A 16,740-nucleotide genomic window follows, 5' to 3' on the forward strand; every position below is an offset into this window, starting at 1 on the left:
CAGGGGAGTGTGTCAGGCAGATGTCAGTCACAGAGCATCACTGGACTGTAGTAGAAGCTCCGCCCCCCCCCCACATGGGACTGCAGGGGAGTGTGTCAGGCAGATGTCAGTCACAGAGCATCACTGGACTGTAGTAGACGCTCCACCCCCACATGGGACTGCAGGGGAGTGTGTCAGGCAGATGTCAGTCACAGAGGATCACTGGACTGTAGTAGAAGCTCCGCCCCCCCACATGGGACTGCAGGGGAGTGTGTCAGGCAGATGTCAGTCACAGAGCATCACTGGACTATTGTAGAAGCTCCGCTCCCACATGGGACTGCAGGGGAGTGTGTAAGGCAGTCACAGGGGGTCACTGGACTATTATAAAAGCTCCCCCCCCCCACATGGGACTGCAGGGGAGTGTGTAAGGCAGTCACAGAGGGTCACTGGACTATTGTGGAAGCTCCGACCCCCCCACATAGGACTGTAGGGGAGTGTGTAAGGCAGTCACAGAGGGTCACTGGACTATTGTGGAAGCTCCGACCCCCCCACATAGGACTGTAGGGGAGTGTGTAAGGCAGTCACAGAGGGTCACTGGACTATTGTAAAAGCTCCGCCCCCCCCCCCCCCCCCCGGGACTGCATTAGAGTGTGTCAGGAAGAGGTCAGTCACAGAGGATATCTCGGCTATTGTTGAAGCTCCAGCCCCACATGGGACTGCAGCGGAGTGTGTCAGGCAGATGTCAGTCACAGAGGGTCAATGGGCTATTGTAGAAGCTCCGCCCCCACGTGGGACTGCAGGGTAGTGTGTAAGGTAGTCACAGAGCATCACTGGACTATTGTAGACGCTCCGCTCCCCCCCAATATCTAGGCTATATTAGAAGCATTTCCCTTTTTTGTTTTTCTAAATCTGCAATATTTATTTATTTTTTTAACTAAAGCTTTTCTTTTTTCTTATATAAAAGAACCTAATTAATCAAATATAAATCAATGTATAGTGGCTTGCAAAAGTATTCGGCCCCCTTGAAGTTTTCCACATTTTGTCACATTACTGCCACAAACATGCATCAATTTCATTGGAATTCCACATGAAAAACAAAGTGGTGTACACATGAGAAGTGGAACGGAAATCATACATCATTCCAAACATATTTTACAAATCAATAACTGCAAAGTGGGGTGTGCGTAATTATTCGGCCCCGAGTCAATACTTTGTAGAACCACCTTTTGCTGCAATTACAGCTGCCAGTCTTTTAGACTATGGCCTCAATTCACTAAGCTTATTTCCTGTCTTTAATAACTCTTCTAGAGTTGTTACCATGGTGATAAGGCATGTAGTATTCAGGAAACATTTTACCTCAGGCAAACCTAAAGTCAACTCTTCTGTTTTTAAGTTAACTCTTCAATCCTTAAAATAACTCCAGAGTTAAAGACAGGCTGTTTCTTAACTGCATGTAAATTAACTACAGAGGAGGTAAAATAACTACAGAGGAGGTAACTTAAGGAATGAAGAGATAAGATAACTCTTATGTGGAGGTAAGTTTTCTCTTGCCTTATTATCTCCAGCATGATCTTAGTGAATTGAGGCCTATGGCTTCAATTCACTAAGCTTATCTCCTGTCTTTAATAACTCTTCTAGAGTTGTTACCATGGTGATAAGGCATGTAGTATTCAGGAAACATTTTACCTCAGGCAAACCTAAAGTTAACTCTTCTGTCTTTAAGTTAACTCTTTAATCCTTAAAATAACTCCAGAGTTAAAGACAGGCTGTTCATTAACTGTGTGTGAAAATAACTACAGAGGTAACTTAACTACAGAAGAGGTAACGTAAGGAATGAAGAGATAAGATAACTCTCTTACTAGTGGAGGTAAGTTTTCTCTTGCCTTATTATCTCCAGCATGATCTTAGTGAATTGAGGCCTATGTCTACCAGCTTTGCACATCTAGAGACTGAAATCCTTGCTCATTCTTCTTTGCAAAACAGCTCCAGCTCAGTCAGATTAGATGGACAGCGTTTGTGAACAGCAGTTTTCAGATCTTGCCACAGATTCTCGATTGGATTTAGATCTGGACTTTGGCTGGGCCATTCTAACACATAGATATGTTTTGTTTTATACCATTCCATTGTTGCCCTGGCTTTATGTTTAGGGTCATTGTCCTGCTGGAAGGTGAACCTCCGCCCCAGTCTCAAGTCTTTTGCAGACTCCAAGAGGTTTTCTTCCAAGATTGCCCTGTATTTGGCTCCATCCATCTTCCCATCAACTCTGACCAGCTTCCCTGTCCCTGCTGAAGAGATGCACCCCCCAAGCATGATGCTGCTACCACCATATTTGACAGTGGGGATGGTGTGTTCAGAGTGATGTGCAGTGTTAGTTTTCCGCCACACAGTGTTTTGCATTTTTTATGCCAAAAAGTTCCATTTTGGTCTCATCTGACCAGAGCACCTTCTTCCACATGGTTGCTGTGTCCCCCACATGGCTTGTAGCAAACAATCTGCAAACGGGACTTCTAATGCTTTTCTGTTAACAATGCCTTTCTTCTTGCCACTCTTCCATAAAGGCCAACTTTGTGCAGTGCATGACTAATAGTTGTCCTATGGACAGAGTCTCCCACCTGAGCTGTAGATCTCTGCAGCTCGTCCAGAGTCACCATGGGCCTCTTGACTGCATTTCTGATCAGCTCGCTCCTTGTTCGGCCTGTGAGTTTAGGTGGATGGCCTTGTCTTGGTAGGTGTACAGTTGTGCCATACTCCTTCCATTTCTGAATGATCGCTTGAACAGTGCTCCGTGGGATGTTCAAGGCTTTGGAAATCTTTTTGTAGCCTAAGCCTGCTTTAAATTTCTCAATAACTTTATCCCTGACCTGTCTGGTGTGTTCTTTGGACGTCATGGTGTTGTTGCTCCCAAGATTCTCTTAGACAACCTCTGAGGCCGTCACAGAGCAGCTGTATTTGTACTGACATTAGATTACACACAGGTGCACTCTATTTAGTCATCAGCACTCATCAGGCAATGTCTATAGGCCACTGACTGCACTCAGACCAAAGGGGGCTGAATAATTACGCACACCCCACTTTGGAGGTGATTTGTAAAAAATTTTTGGAATCATGTATGATTTTCGTACCACTTCTCACGTGTGTACACCACTCTTTGTGTTGGTCTTTCACGTGGAATTCCAATAAAATTGATTCACGTTTGTGGCAGTAAAATGACAAAATGTGGAAAACTTCAAGGGGGCCGAATACTTTTGCAAGCCACTGTAATTACCCAAAGCTCCCAGTTTTTACCAGTGAGTGAAGCTAAATGGTAGACATGACTGTAACCCAGCGGGACCTTTACTCCCTGCGGTGTGACCCCTGCTGGATGAGTCATGACCTGCAGTTAAGCCCGTCGCCTCAATTCACGCTACAAGCAAGGCAGGGGGCATCACAACACACAATGCTGCTAACGCCATTCTACCTGATGCAGTTGCATTCAATTCATTAAAATGGAAATTGCAATGCATTTTGTCTGCAGCCATGCTCTGTAAATCTCCGGTGAATGATAAAATCAGATGGAGAAGTCCACGCACCTCTGATGTACCTGCGGAACGCGTCTCTCTAATCGGAACAAGTGGGAGGGGCCGCACCTGCTGGGAGGGGCAGCACCTGCTGGGAGGGGCAGCACCTGCTGGGAGGGGCAGCACCTGCTGGGAGGGGCCGCACCTGCTGGGAGGGGCCGCACCTGCTGGGAGGGGCCGCCCCTGCTGGGAGGGGCAGCAGCTGCTGGGAGGGGCCGCACCTGCTGGGAGAGGCCGCACCTGCTGGGAGGGGCAGCACCTGCTGGGAGGGGCAGCACCTGCTGGGAGGGGCCGCACCTGCTGGGAGGGGCCGCACCTGCTGGCTTCTGAAGGCCATTCTGTACATGATTCTGGCATAACTAACAGCGGTAGGATAATAATTCCTGAAAAAAGTACCTATAGACGGGACAAAAAGACTAAACAAAGAGTACATTGCTAAAGCGAGGTTTTTTTAATGCCGGATTGAATAGAGGGATGGAATTCTTTTGGAAGAGAATAATATTATTACTATTACTATTAGTGATTTATGAAGCGCCAACATATTCCGTGGCGCTGTACAAAGTGAGAAACAAACATGGGGTACATAATAATACAGACAATGGTGTACACTAATATACAAGATACATAATTAGTGACACAGGACAAAAATGATACAGCATACAGAGTACAAAATACAGAAGTGGTAATGACAGTGATAAAAGTAACATGATGAATAAAATGTATAATGATTTCCAAGACACAAAAAGGGGAGAGAGCACTGCCCTTGCGGGCTTACAATCTAAAGGGAATGGGGGGGGGAGGGGGGGGGAGGGGTAGTAAACAAAAAATATATAAAGGCTGTGTGTTTTAGGATACTTAGTAAGAGTACAATTTGGTCTTAGGACAAAGGGAAGTGGCCTAGGGCAGCGCATATGCTTGTCGGAACAAATTCGTTTTTAGAGAGCGTTTAAAAGGTAACAAAGGTTGGCGAGTGACGGATGTGTTGTGGGAGAGAATTCCAGAGGAGGGGTGAAGCATATGACATAAGAATATGACAGTAATCTATTCTCAGCAGCTTTATAGGGAACAGATCAGCTATTTAAACTTACCAAGTAATTGAAAGTTGCAAGTTCTCGGCCTGTAGAGAGAGACATTCTGTTAGAGAATGTACATATATACATACACTATATAATATTCTATAGTATAGGCAGTGACACTTACAGGGGAAACAGCAGGAATAATTACCATAGGAAAACTTTCAGCTAGAGGACATAGGGGGAAGGCTCCTAGATTCTGGATTACAGTGTTCCAGGGAGATCTACACAACTACTAATCTGAGCATTCCAAATCTTCTGGAAGTGGTTCTGCTGCGTATAAAACCCCCAGAACTATCACATTCCCAATATAGTCAGTGAGTCATGCCTTTTGTCCTTTTGTTTTGACAGGATGAAGACCATTTTGGAAGATATACTTCCATAAAGTGAGATGGTCTGCATGCCCTATTTTACCAATTACTCACACTGCACCCCCCCCCCCCCCCCCCATCACTCGCTAGTGTATAACGGGAAAAGAACCTCCATGACTCCTGCTAGTTCTCCCCCTTTCACTACTCTTTTCCTCTTGCCATTTCTCTGGTCCTGACTACTGTTTCTCCCTTTCCCTCAGCATAATGTCTTCCATTCGGCCAAACTTGGTTGAAATGGGGCGAGTTTTCCCCTAGCATAACACCCAGCAGGGATTTCCCCGGTATACAGTAGTCAGAAGCCCAGCTAGTTCAGGTCACTTGTCCTGGATTGTGGTCCTTGAGGTATCTAGTTCAGGTCACTTGTCCTGGATTGTGGTCCTTGAGGTATCTCAGGATTAGATGGAACTCTCGAGTCACTCTTCCTGGATTACGGTCCTTGAGGTATCTCAGGATTAGATGGAACTCTTGGGTCACTTCTCCTGGATTGTGGTCCTTGAGGTATCTCAGGATTAGATGGAACTCTCGGGTCACTCCTCCTGGATTGTGGTCCTTGAGGTATCTCAGGATTAGGTGGAACTCTCGGGTCACTCCTCCTGGATTGCGGTCCTTGAGGTATCTCAGGATTAGGTGGAACTCTCGGGTCACTCCTCCTGGATTGCGGTCCTTGGGGTAACCTTAGGATTAGGTGGAACTGTTGGGTCACTACTCCTGGATTACAGTCCTTGATGTATCTCAGGATGAGGTGGAACTCTCGGGTCACTCCTCCTGGATTGTGGTCCTTGGGGTATCTCAGGATTAGGTGGAACTCTTGGGTCACTCCTCCTGGATTGCAGTCCTTGAGGTATCTCAGGATTAGATGGAACTCTCAGGTAACTCCTCCTGGATTGTGGTCCTAGAGGTATCTCAGGATTAGGTGGAACTCTTGGGTCACTCCTCCTGGATTGCGGTCCTTGAGGTATCTCTCTTTTAGTGCAGCACTACACATCCCTCTTAGCTCTTCCCACTGAGGCACTATAGGCCCCTCTCAGCTCCTCCCACAGCAGCACTACAGCCCAGGTAATAAAAATATTTTTTTTTTTAAAAATGGCCAGTGTACTAAACGTTGTGCATTACAAATCAGGATCGATTTCACACAGCGCTGAATTAGGGATTTATTAAGAGAAAAAGCAGCATGAACCAACCTATGAAGCAGTTCACGTAATCTCGCTTCATCTTGTCCAAGCCGATCTCCAGCAACATGCGGATAGGAGTTAGGCCTGAGAGGATGACGCTTGGCATGTCTCCATGGTACGACTGTTGAATCAACCTGCTGAGGGTGCTGCTGCTCCCGCGGTGGATCTACAGATAGAGGGAGGAGAAAGTTAGATAAAGACAAGGAAGAGGGGTGTGGACATAAGCATGAAGAGGTGAGACACCTAGACAAGGGAGAGGGTGTGGACATAAGGATGGAAAGGTGAGACACCCAGATAAGGGAGAGAGTGTGGACATAAGCATGGAGAGGTGCGACACCCAGACAAGGGAGTGAGTGTGGACATAAGGCTGGAGAGGTGAGACACCCAGACAAGGGAGAGGGTGTGGACATAAGGATGGAGAGGTGAGACACCTAGATAAGGGAGAGAGTGTGGACATAAGCATGGAGAAGTGAGACACCTAGACCAGGGGAGAGAGTGTGGACATAAGCATGGAGAGGTGAGACACCTAGACAAGGGAGAGCGTGTGGATATAAGCATGGAGAAGTGAGACACCTAGACAAGGGAGAGCATGTGGACATAAGCATGGAGAGGGGAGACACCTTGACAAGGGAGAGCGTGTGGACATAAGCATGGAGAAGTGGGACACCTAGACCAGGGAGAGAGTGTGGACATAAGCATGGAGAGGTAAGACACCTAGACAAGGGAGAGGGTGTGGACATAAGCATGGAGAGGTGAGACACCTAGACAAGGGAGAGGGTGTGGACATAAGCATGGAGAGGTGAGACACCTAGACAAGGTAGAGAGTGTGGACATAAGCATGGAGAAGTGAGACACCTAGATAAGGGAGAGTGTGTGGACATAAGCATGGAGAGGTGAGACACCTAGACAAGGTAGAGAGTGTGGACATAAGCATGGAGAAGTGAGACACCTAGATAAGGGAGAGTGTGTGGACATAAGCATGGAGAAGTGAGACACCTAGATAAGGGAGAGAGTGTGGACATAAGCATGGAGAAGTGGGACACCTAGACCAGGGAGAGAGTGTGGACATAAGCATGGAGAGGTAAGACACCTAGACAAGGGAGAGGGTGTGGACATAAGCATGGAGAGGTGAGACACCTAGACAAGGGAGAGGGTGTGGACATAAGCATGGAGAGGTGAGACACCTAGACAAGGTAGAGAGTGTGGACATAAGCATGGAGAAGTGAGACACCTAGATAAGGGAGAGAGTGTGGACATAAGCATGGAGAGGTGAGACACCTAGACAAGGGATAGCGTGTGGACATAAGCATGGAGAGGTGAGACACCTAGACAAGGGAGAGGGTGTGGACATAAGCAGGGAGAGGTGAGACACCTAGACAAGGGAGAGTGTGGACATAAGCATGGAGAGGTGAGACACCTAGACCAGGGAGAGTGTGGACATAAGCATGGAGAGGTGAGACACCTAGACAAGGGAGAGAGTGTGGACATAAGCAAGGATAGGTGAGACACCTAGACAAGGGAGAGCGTGTGGACATAAGCATGGAAAAGTGAGACACCTAGACAAGGGAGAGTGTGTGGACATAAGCATGGAGAGGTGAGACACCTAGACAAGGGAGAGAGTGTGGACATAAGCATGGAGAAGTGAGACACCTAGACAAGGGAGAGAGTGTGGACATAAGCATGGAGAAGTGAGACACCTAGACAAGGGAGAGCATGTGGACATAAGCATGGAGAGGTGAGACACCTAGACAAGGGAGAGGGTGTGGACATAAGCATGGAGAGGTGAGAAACCTAGACAAGGGAGAGCGTGTGGACATAAGCATGGAGAGGTGAGACACCTAGACAAGGGAGAGCGTGTGGACATAAGCAAGGAGAGGTGAGACACCTAGACAAGGGAGAGGGTGTGTACATAAGCATGGAGAGGTGAGACACCTAGACCAGGGAGAGGGTGTGTACATAAGCATGGAGAGGTGAGACACCTAGACAAGGGAGAGAGTGTGGACATAAGCATGGAGAGGTGAGACACCTAGACAAGGGAGAGAGTGTGGACATAAGCATGGAGAGGTGAGACACCTAGACAAGGGAGAGAGTGTGGACATAAGCATGGAGAGGTGAGACACCTAGACAAGGTAGAGAGTGTGAACATAAGGATGGAGAGGTGAGACACCTGGACCAGGGAGAGGGTGTGGACATAAGCATGGAGAGGTGAGACACCTAGACAAGGTAGAGAGTGTGGACATAAGGATGGAGAGGTGAGACACCTAGACAAGGTAGAGAGTGTGGACATAAGCATGGAGAGGTGAGACACCTAGACAAGGGAGAGCGTGTGGACAGAAGCATGGAGAGGTGAGACACCTAGACAAGGGAGAGTGTGGACATAAGCATGGAGAGGTGAGACACCTAGACAAGGGAGAGAGTGTGGACATAAGCATGGAGAGGTGAGACACCTAGACAAGGGAGAGAGTGTGGACATAAGCATGGAGAGGTGAGACACCTAGACAAGGGAGAGTGTGGACATAAGCATGGATAGGTGAGACACCTAGACAAGGGAGAGCGTGTGGACATAAGCATGGAGAAGTGAGACACCTAGACAAGGTAGAGAGTGTGGACATAAGGATGGAGAGGTGAGATACCTAGACAAGGTAGAGCGTGTGGACATAAGCATGGAGAGGTGAGACACCTAGACAAGGGAGAGAGAGTGTGGACATAAGCATGGAGAGGTGAGACACCTAGACAAGGGAAAGAGTGTGGACATAAGGATGGAGAGGTGGGACACCTAGACAAGGGAGAGCGTGTGGACATAAGGATGGAGAGGTGAGACACCTAGACAAGGGAGAGAGTGTGTACATGAGCATGGAGAGGTGAGACACCTAGACAGGGGAGAGAATGTATACATAAGCATGGAGAGGTGAGACACCTAGACAAGGGAGAGAGAGTGTGGACATAAGCATAGAGAGGTGAGACACCTAGACAAGGGAGAGAGTGTGTACATAAGCATGGAGAGGTAAGACACCTAGACAAGGGAGAGCGTGTGGACATAAGCATGGAGAGGTGAGACACCTAGACAAGGGAGAGAGCGTGTACATAAGCATGGAGAAGTGAGACACCTAGACAAGGGAGAGCGAGTGCACATAAGCATGGAGAGGTGAGACACCTAGACAAGGTAGAGAGTGTGGACATAAGCATGGAGAAGTGGGACACCTAGACCAGGGAGAGAGTGTGGACATAAGGATGGAGAGGTGAGACACCTAGACAAGGGAGAGAGTGTGGACATAAGGATGGAGAGGTGAGACACCTAGACAAGGGAGAGTGTGGACATAAGCATGGAGAGGTGAGACACCTAGACCAGGGAGAGTGTGGACATAAGCATGGAGAGGTGAGACACCTAGACAAGGGAGAGAGTGTGGACATAAGCAAGGATAGGTGAGACACCTAGACAAGGGAGAGCGTGTGGACATAAGCATGGAAAAGTGAGACACCTAGACAAGGGAGAGTGTGTGGACATAAGCATGGAGAGGTGAGACACCTAGACAAGGGAGAGAGTGTGGACATAAGCATGGAGAAGTGAGACACCTAGACAAGGGAGAGAGTGTGGACATAAGCATGGAGAAGTGAGACACCTAGACAAGGGAGAGCATGTGGACATAAGCATGGAGAGGTGAGACACCTAGACAAGGGAGAGGGTGTGGACATAAGCATGGAGAGGTGAGAAACCTAGACAAGGGAGAGCGTGTGGACATAAGCATGGAGAGGTGAGACACCTAGACAAGGGAGAGCGTGTGGACATAAGCAAGGAGAGGTGAGACACCTAGACAAGGGAGAGGGTGTGTACATAAGCATGGAGAGGTGAGACACCTAGACCAGGGAGAGGGTGTGTACATAAGCATGGAGAGGTGAGACACCTAGACAAGGGAGAGAGTGTGGACATAAGCATGGAGAGGTGAGACACCTAGACAAGGGAGAGAGTGTGGACATAAGCATGGAGAGGTGAGACACCTAGACAAGGTAGAGAGTGTGAACATAAGGATGGAGAGGTGAGACACCTGGACCAGGGAGAGGGTGTGGACATAAGCATGGAGAGGTGAGACACCTAGACAAGGTAGAGAGTGTGGACATAAGGATGGAGAGGTGAGACACCTAGACAAGGTAGAGAGTGTGGACATAAGCATGGAGAGGTGAGACACCTAGACAAGGGAGAGCGTGTGGACAGAAGCATGGAGAGGTGAGACACCTAGACAAGGGAGAGTGTGGACATAAGCATGGAGAGGTGAGACACCTAGACAAGGGAGAGAGTGTGGACATAAGCATGGAGAGGTGAGACACCTAGACAAGGGAGAGAGTGTGGACATAAGCATGGAGAGGTGAGACACCTAGACAAGGGAGAGTGTGGACATAAGCATGGATAGGTGAGACACCTAGACAAGGGAGAGCGTGTGGACATAAGCATGGAGAAGTGAGACACCTAGACAAGGTAGAGAGTGTGGACATAAGGATGGAGAGGTGAGATACCTAGACAAGGTAGAGCGTGTGGACATAAGCATGGAGAGGTGAGACACCTAGACAAGGGAGAGAGAGTGTGGACATAAGCATGGAGAGGTGAGACACCTAGACAAGGGAAAGAGTGTGGACATAAGCATGGAGAGGTGAGACACCTAGACAAGGGAGAGAGTGTGGACATAAGCATGGAGAGGTGAGACACCTAGACAAGGGAGAGAGTGTGGACATAAGCATGGAGAGGTGAGACACCTAGACAAGGGAGAGTGTGGACATAAGCATGGATAGGTGAGACACCTAGACAAGGGAGAGCGTGTGGACATAAGCATGGAGAAGTGAGACACCTAGACAAGGTAGAGAGTGTGGACATAAGGATGGAGAGGTGAGATACCTAGACAAGGTAGAGCGTGTGGACATAAGCATGGAGAGGTGAGACACCTAGACAAGGGAGAGAGAGTGTGGACATAAGCATGGAGAGGTGAGACACCTAGACAAGGGAAAGAGTGTGGACATAAGGATGGAGAGGTGGGACACCTAGACAAGGGAGAGCGTGTGGACATAAGGATGGAGAGGTGAGACACCTAGACAAGGGAGAGAGTGTGTACATGAGCATGGAGAGGTGAGACACCTAGACAGGGGAGAGAATGTATACATAAGCATGGAGAGGTGAGACACCTAGACAAGGGAGAGAGAGTGTGGACATAAGCATAGAGAGGTGAGACACCTAGACAAGGGAGAGAGTGTGTACATAAGCATGGAGAGGTAAGACACCTAGACAAGGGAGAGCGTGTGGACATAAGCATGGAGAGGTGAGACACCTAGACAAGGGAGAGAGCGTGTACATAAGCATGGAGAAGTGAGACACCTAGACAAGGGAGAGCGAGTGCACATAAGCATGGAGAGGTGAGACACCTAGACAAGGTAGAGAGTGTGGACATAAGCATGGAGAAGTGGGACACCTAGACCAGGGAGAGAGTGTGGACATAAGGATGGAGAGGTGAGACACCTAGACAAGGGAGAGAGTGTGGACATAAGGATGGAGAGGTGAGACACCTAGACAAGGGAGAGCGTGTGGACATAAGCATGGAGAGGTGAGACACCTGGACAAGGGAGAGAGTGTGGACATAAGCATGGAGAGGTGAGACACCTAGACCAGGGAGAGAGTGTGGACATAAGGATGGAGAGGTGAGACACCTAGACAAGGGAGAGAGTGTGAACATAAGCATGGAGAGGTGAAACACCTGGACTAGGGAGAGAGTGTGGACATAAGGATGGAGAGGTGAGACACCTAGACAAGGGAGAGCGTGTGGACATAAGCATGGAGAGGTGAGACACCTAGACAAGGGAGAGCGTGTGGACATAAGGATGGAGAGGTGAGACATAAAAACAGGAAAAAGAAAAAAAAAAAAGGCCTTGGAGACCAATATGAACTGTCTGAATTATAGGTTACATATATGTTAAATGGAAATAGTAAAGGTAAGTATGGTTAAGATTTAATATATAGATCCATACGTGTGCATTTAGCTTACAGCTGCATTTTCACAAATATTTTCTGTTTTAAGAAGGCAAACTATACTCAGCATTGCTTTTTTAGCAGGAGTGGTTTTCGCCTCTTATAAGCCTTTATACTTCGCTAGTGGTTCTGGGTCCCCACCCATGAGCTACTTGGGTATTCTGAAGAAAAAAGCCCCACAAAATAGAATGCTGCCCTGATTTTACAACATTTCTCTTGCAGAGTAGAGTACATGGTGCATTACCATCTGCAGCAGTAGTGTTGTATGCGGACAAACACTGGCATACTTACCCAAGGATGTACGTCACCATGTCGCAAAGACTGAATGACCAGAGAAAAGCAGCTGGCAACATCTTTGTAGCAGGTGACACCTTCAATAACAGAAAAAATACAAACTATAAAACACATCATGACAGTATGAAAGTACAAACACAGTCATGCTGCTACAATCAATGGCTGAGAATATGAAGCAGATGGAGGAGGAGGCAATGGCTGAGAATATGAAGCAGAAGCAGAAGGAGGTAGTGGCTGAGAATATGAAGCAGAAGCAGGAGGAGGCAGTGGCTGTGGCTATGAAGCAGAAGCAGGAGGTGAATATGAAGCAGAAGCAGGAGGAGGCAGTGGCTGAGAATATGAAGCAGAAGCAGAAGGAGGTAGAGGCTGAGAATATGAAGCAGAAGCAGGAGGAGGCAGTGGCTGAGAGTATGAAGCAGAAGCAGGAGGAGGCAGTGGCTGAGAATATGAAGCAGAAGCAGGAGGAGGCAGTGGCCGAGAATATGAAGCAGATGGAGGAGGAGGCAGTGGCTGAGAATATGAAGCAGAAGCAGGAGGAGGCAGTGGCTGAGAATATGAAGCAGAAGCAGGAGGAGGCAGTGGCTGAGAATATGAAGCAGAAGCAGGAGGAGGCAGTGGCTGAGAATATGAAGCAGACGCAGGAGAAGGCAGTGGCTGAGAATATGAAGCAGAAGGAGGCAGTGGCTGAGAATATGAAGCAGAAGCAGGAGGAGGCAGTGGCTGAGAATATAAAGCAGAAGCAGGAGGAGGCAGTGGCTGAGAATATGAAGCAGAAGCAGGAGGAGGCAGTGGCTGAGAATATAAAGCAGAAGCAGGAGGAGGCAGTGGCTGAGAATATGAAGCAAAAGCAGGAGGAGGCAGTGGCTGAGAATATGAAGCAGAAGCAGGAGGAGGAGGCAGTGGCTGAGAATATGAAGCAGAAGCAGGAGGAGGCAGTGGCTGTGAATATGAAGCAGAAGCAGGAGGAGGCAGTGGCTGAGAATATGAAGCAGAAGCAGGAGGAGGCAGTGGCTGAGAATATGAAGCAGAAGCAGGAAGAGGTAGTGGCCGTGGATATGAAGCAGAAGCAGGAGGAGGCAGAGGCTGAGAATATGAAGCAGAAGGAGGCAGTGGCCGAGAATATGAAGCAGAAGCAGGAGGAGGCAGAGGCTGAGAATATGAAGCAGAAGCAGGAGGAGGCAGTGGCTGAGAATATGAAGCAGAAGCAGGAGGAGGCAGAGGCTGAGAATATGAAGCAGAAGCAGGAGGAGGCAGTGGCTGTGGATATGAAGCAGAAGCAGGAGGTGAATATGAAGCAGAAGGAGGCAGTGAATATGAAGCAAAAGCAGGAAGAGGCAGTGGCTGGGAATATGAAGCAGAAGCAGGAGGAGGCAGTGGCTGGGAATATGAAGCAGAAGCAGTAGGAGGCAGTGGCCGAGAATATGAAGCAGAAGCAGAAGGAGGCAGTGGCTGTGGATATGAAGCAGAAGCAGGAGGAGGCAGTGGCCGTGAATATGAAGCAGTAGCAGGAGGAGGCAGTGGCCGTGAATATGAAGCAGAGGCAGGAGGAGGCAGTGGCTGAGAATATAAAGCAGAAGCAGGAGGAGGCAGAGGCTAAGAATATGAAGCAGAAGCAGGAGGAGGCAGTGGCTGAGAATATGAAGCAGAAGCAGGAGGAGGCAGTGGCTGAGAATATGAAGCAGAAGCAGGAGGAGGCAGTGACTGAGAATATGAAGCAGATGGAGGAGGCAGTGGCTGAGAATATAAAGCAGAAGCAGGAGGAGGCAGTGGCTGAGAATATGAAGCAGAAGCAGGAACAGGCAGTGGCTGAGAATATGAAGCAGAAGCAGGAGGAGGCAGTGGCTGAGAATATAAAGCAGGAGGAGGCAGTGGCTGAGAATATGAAGCAGAAGCAGGAGGAGGCAGTGGCTGAGAATATGAAGCAGAAGCAGGAGGAGGCAGTGGCTGAGAATATGAAGCAGAAGCAGGAGGAGGCAGTGGCTGGGAATATGAAGCAGAAGCAGGAGGAGGCAGTGGCTGAGAATATGAAGCAGAAGCAGGAGGAGGCAGTGGCTGAGAATATGAAGCAGAAGCAGGAGGAGGCAGTGGCTGGGAATATGAAGCAGAAGCAGGAGGAGGCAGTGGCTGAGAATATGAAGCAGAAGCAGGAGGAGGCAGTGGCTGAGAATATGAAGCAGAAGCAGGAGGAGGCAGTGGCTGAGAATATGAAGCAAAAGCAGGAGGAGGCAGTGGCTGAGAATATGAAGCAGAAGCAGGAGGAGGCAGTGGCTGGGAATATGGAGCAGAAGCAGGAGGAGGCAGTGGCTGAGAATATGAAGCAGAAGCAGGAAGAGGCAGTGGCTGAGAATATAAAGCAGAAGCAGAAGGAGGCAGTGGCTGAGAATATGAAGCAGAAGCAGGAGGAGGCAGTGACTGAGAATATGAAGCAGAAGCAGGAGGAGGCAGTGGCTGAGAATATGAAGCAGAAGCAGGAGGCAGTGGCTGGGAATATGAAGCAGAAGCAGGAGGAGGCAGTGGCTGAGAATATGAAGCAGAAGCAGGAGGAGGCAGTGGCTGAGAATATGAAGCAGAAGGAGGCAGTGGCTGAGAATATAAATATGAAGCAGGAGGAGGCAGTGGCTGAGAATATGAAGCAGAAGCAGGAGGAGGCAGTGGCTGAGAATATGAAGCAGGAGGAGGCAGTGGCTGAGAATATGAAGCAGAAGCAGGAGGAGGCAGTGGCCGTGAATATGAAGCAGAAGCAGGAGGAGGCAGAAGCTGAGAATATGAAGCAGAAGCAGGAGGAGGCAGAAGCTGAGAATATGAAGCAGATGGAGGAGGAGGCAGTGGCTGAGAATATGAAGCAGAAGCAGGAGGAGGCAGTGGCTGAGAATATGAAGCAGAAGCAGGAGGCGGCAGTGGCCGAGAATTTGAAGCAGAAGCAGGAGGAGGCAGTGGCTGAGAATATGAAGCAGAAGCAGGAGGAGGCAGTGGCTGAGAATATAAAGCAGAAGCAGGAGGAGGCAGTAGCTGAGAATATGAAGCAGAAGCAGGAAGAGGCAGTGGCTGGGAATATGAAGCAGAAGCAGGAGGAGGCAGTGGCTGGGAATATGAAGCAGAAGCAGGAGGAGGCAGTGGCCGTGAATATGAAGCAGAAGCAGGAGGAGGCAGTGGCTGAGAATATGAAGCAGAAGCAGGAGGAGGCAGTGGCCGAGAATTTGAAGCAGAAGCAGGAGGAGGCAGTGGCTGAGAATATGAAGCAGAAGCAGGAGGAGGCAGTGGCCGTGAATATGAAGCAGAAGCAGGAGGAGGCAGTGGCTGAGAATATGAAGCAGAAGCAGGAGGAGGCAGTGGCCGTGAATATGAAGCAGAAGCAGGAGGCGGCAGTGGCTGAGAATATGAAGCAGAAGGAGGCAGTGGCTGAGAATATAAAGCAGAAGCAGGAGGAGGCAGTGGCCGTGAATATGAAGCAGAAGCAGGAGGAGGCAGTGGCCGAGAATATGAAGCAGAAGCAGGAGGAGGCAGAAGCTGAGAATATGAAGCAGATGGAGGAGGAGGCAGTGGCTGAGAATATGAAGCAGATGGAGGAGGAGGCAGGGGCTGAGAATATGAAGCAGAAGCAGGAGGAGGCAGTGGCTGAGAATATGAAGCAGAAGCAGGAGGCGGCAGTGGCCGAGAATTTGAAGCAGAAGCAGGAGGAGGCAGTGGCTGAGAATATGAAGCAGAAGCAGGAGGAGGCAGTGGCTGAGAATATGAAGCAGAAGCAGGAGGAGGCAGTGGCTGAGAATATGAAGCAGAAGCAGGAGGAGGCAGTGGCCGAGAATATGAAGCAGAAGCAGTAGGGGGCAGTGGCTGAGAATATGAAGCAGAAGCAGGAGGAGGCAGAGGCTGAGAATATGAAGCAGAAGCAGGAGGAGGCAGTGGCTGAGAATATGAAGCAGATGGAGGAGGAGGCAGTGGCTGAGAATATGAAGCAGAAGCAGGAGGAGGCAGTGGCCGTGGATATGAAGCAAAAGCAGGAAGAGGCAGTGGCCGTGGATATGAAGCAGAAGCAGGAGGAGGCAGAAGCTGAGAATATGAAGCAGAAGCAGGAGGAGGCAGTGGCTGAGAATATGAAGCAGAAGCAGGAGGAGGCAGTGGCTGAGAATATAAAGCAGAAGCAGGAGGAGGCAGTGGCCGTGAATATGAAGCAGAAGCAGGAGGAGGCAGAAGCTGAGAATATGAAGCAGAAGCAGGAGGAGGCAGTGGCCGAGAATATGAAGCAGAAGCAGGAGGAGGCAGTGGCTGAGAATATAAAGCAGAAGCAGG

General features: G+C 49.1%; 1 protein-coding gene across 1 annotated transcript in view; it reads right to left on the reverse strand.

Annotated features, from left to right (window-relative positions):
- The window catches only part of ZWILCH (zwilch kinetochore protein), a 132,525-nt gene that overhangs the window by 30,067 nt on the left and 85,718 nt on the right, over positions 1-16,740 (reverse strand). The window contains exons 12-14 of the mRNA XM_068249159.1: positions 12,451-12,530; positions 6,162-6,318; positions 4,625-4,653 (exon numbers count right to left, since the gene is read on the reverse strand). Coding sequence (XP_068105260.1) covers positions 4,625-4,653; positions 6,162-6,318; positions 12,451-12,530 — 266 coding nt within the window. The remainder of the gene's footprint in view (positions 1-4,624; positions 4,654-6,161; positions 6,319-12,450; positions 12,531-16,740) is intronic.

Source organism: Hyperolius riggenbachi, chromosome 8 (assembly GCF_040937935.1).
Source record: "Hyperolius riggenbachi isolate aHypRig1 chromosome 8, aHypRig1.pri, whole genome shotgun sequence".
NCBI classification, from domain to species: Eukaryota; Metazoa; Chordata; class Amphibia; order Anura; family Hyperoliidae; genus Hyperolius; species Hyperolius riggenbachi.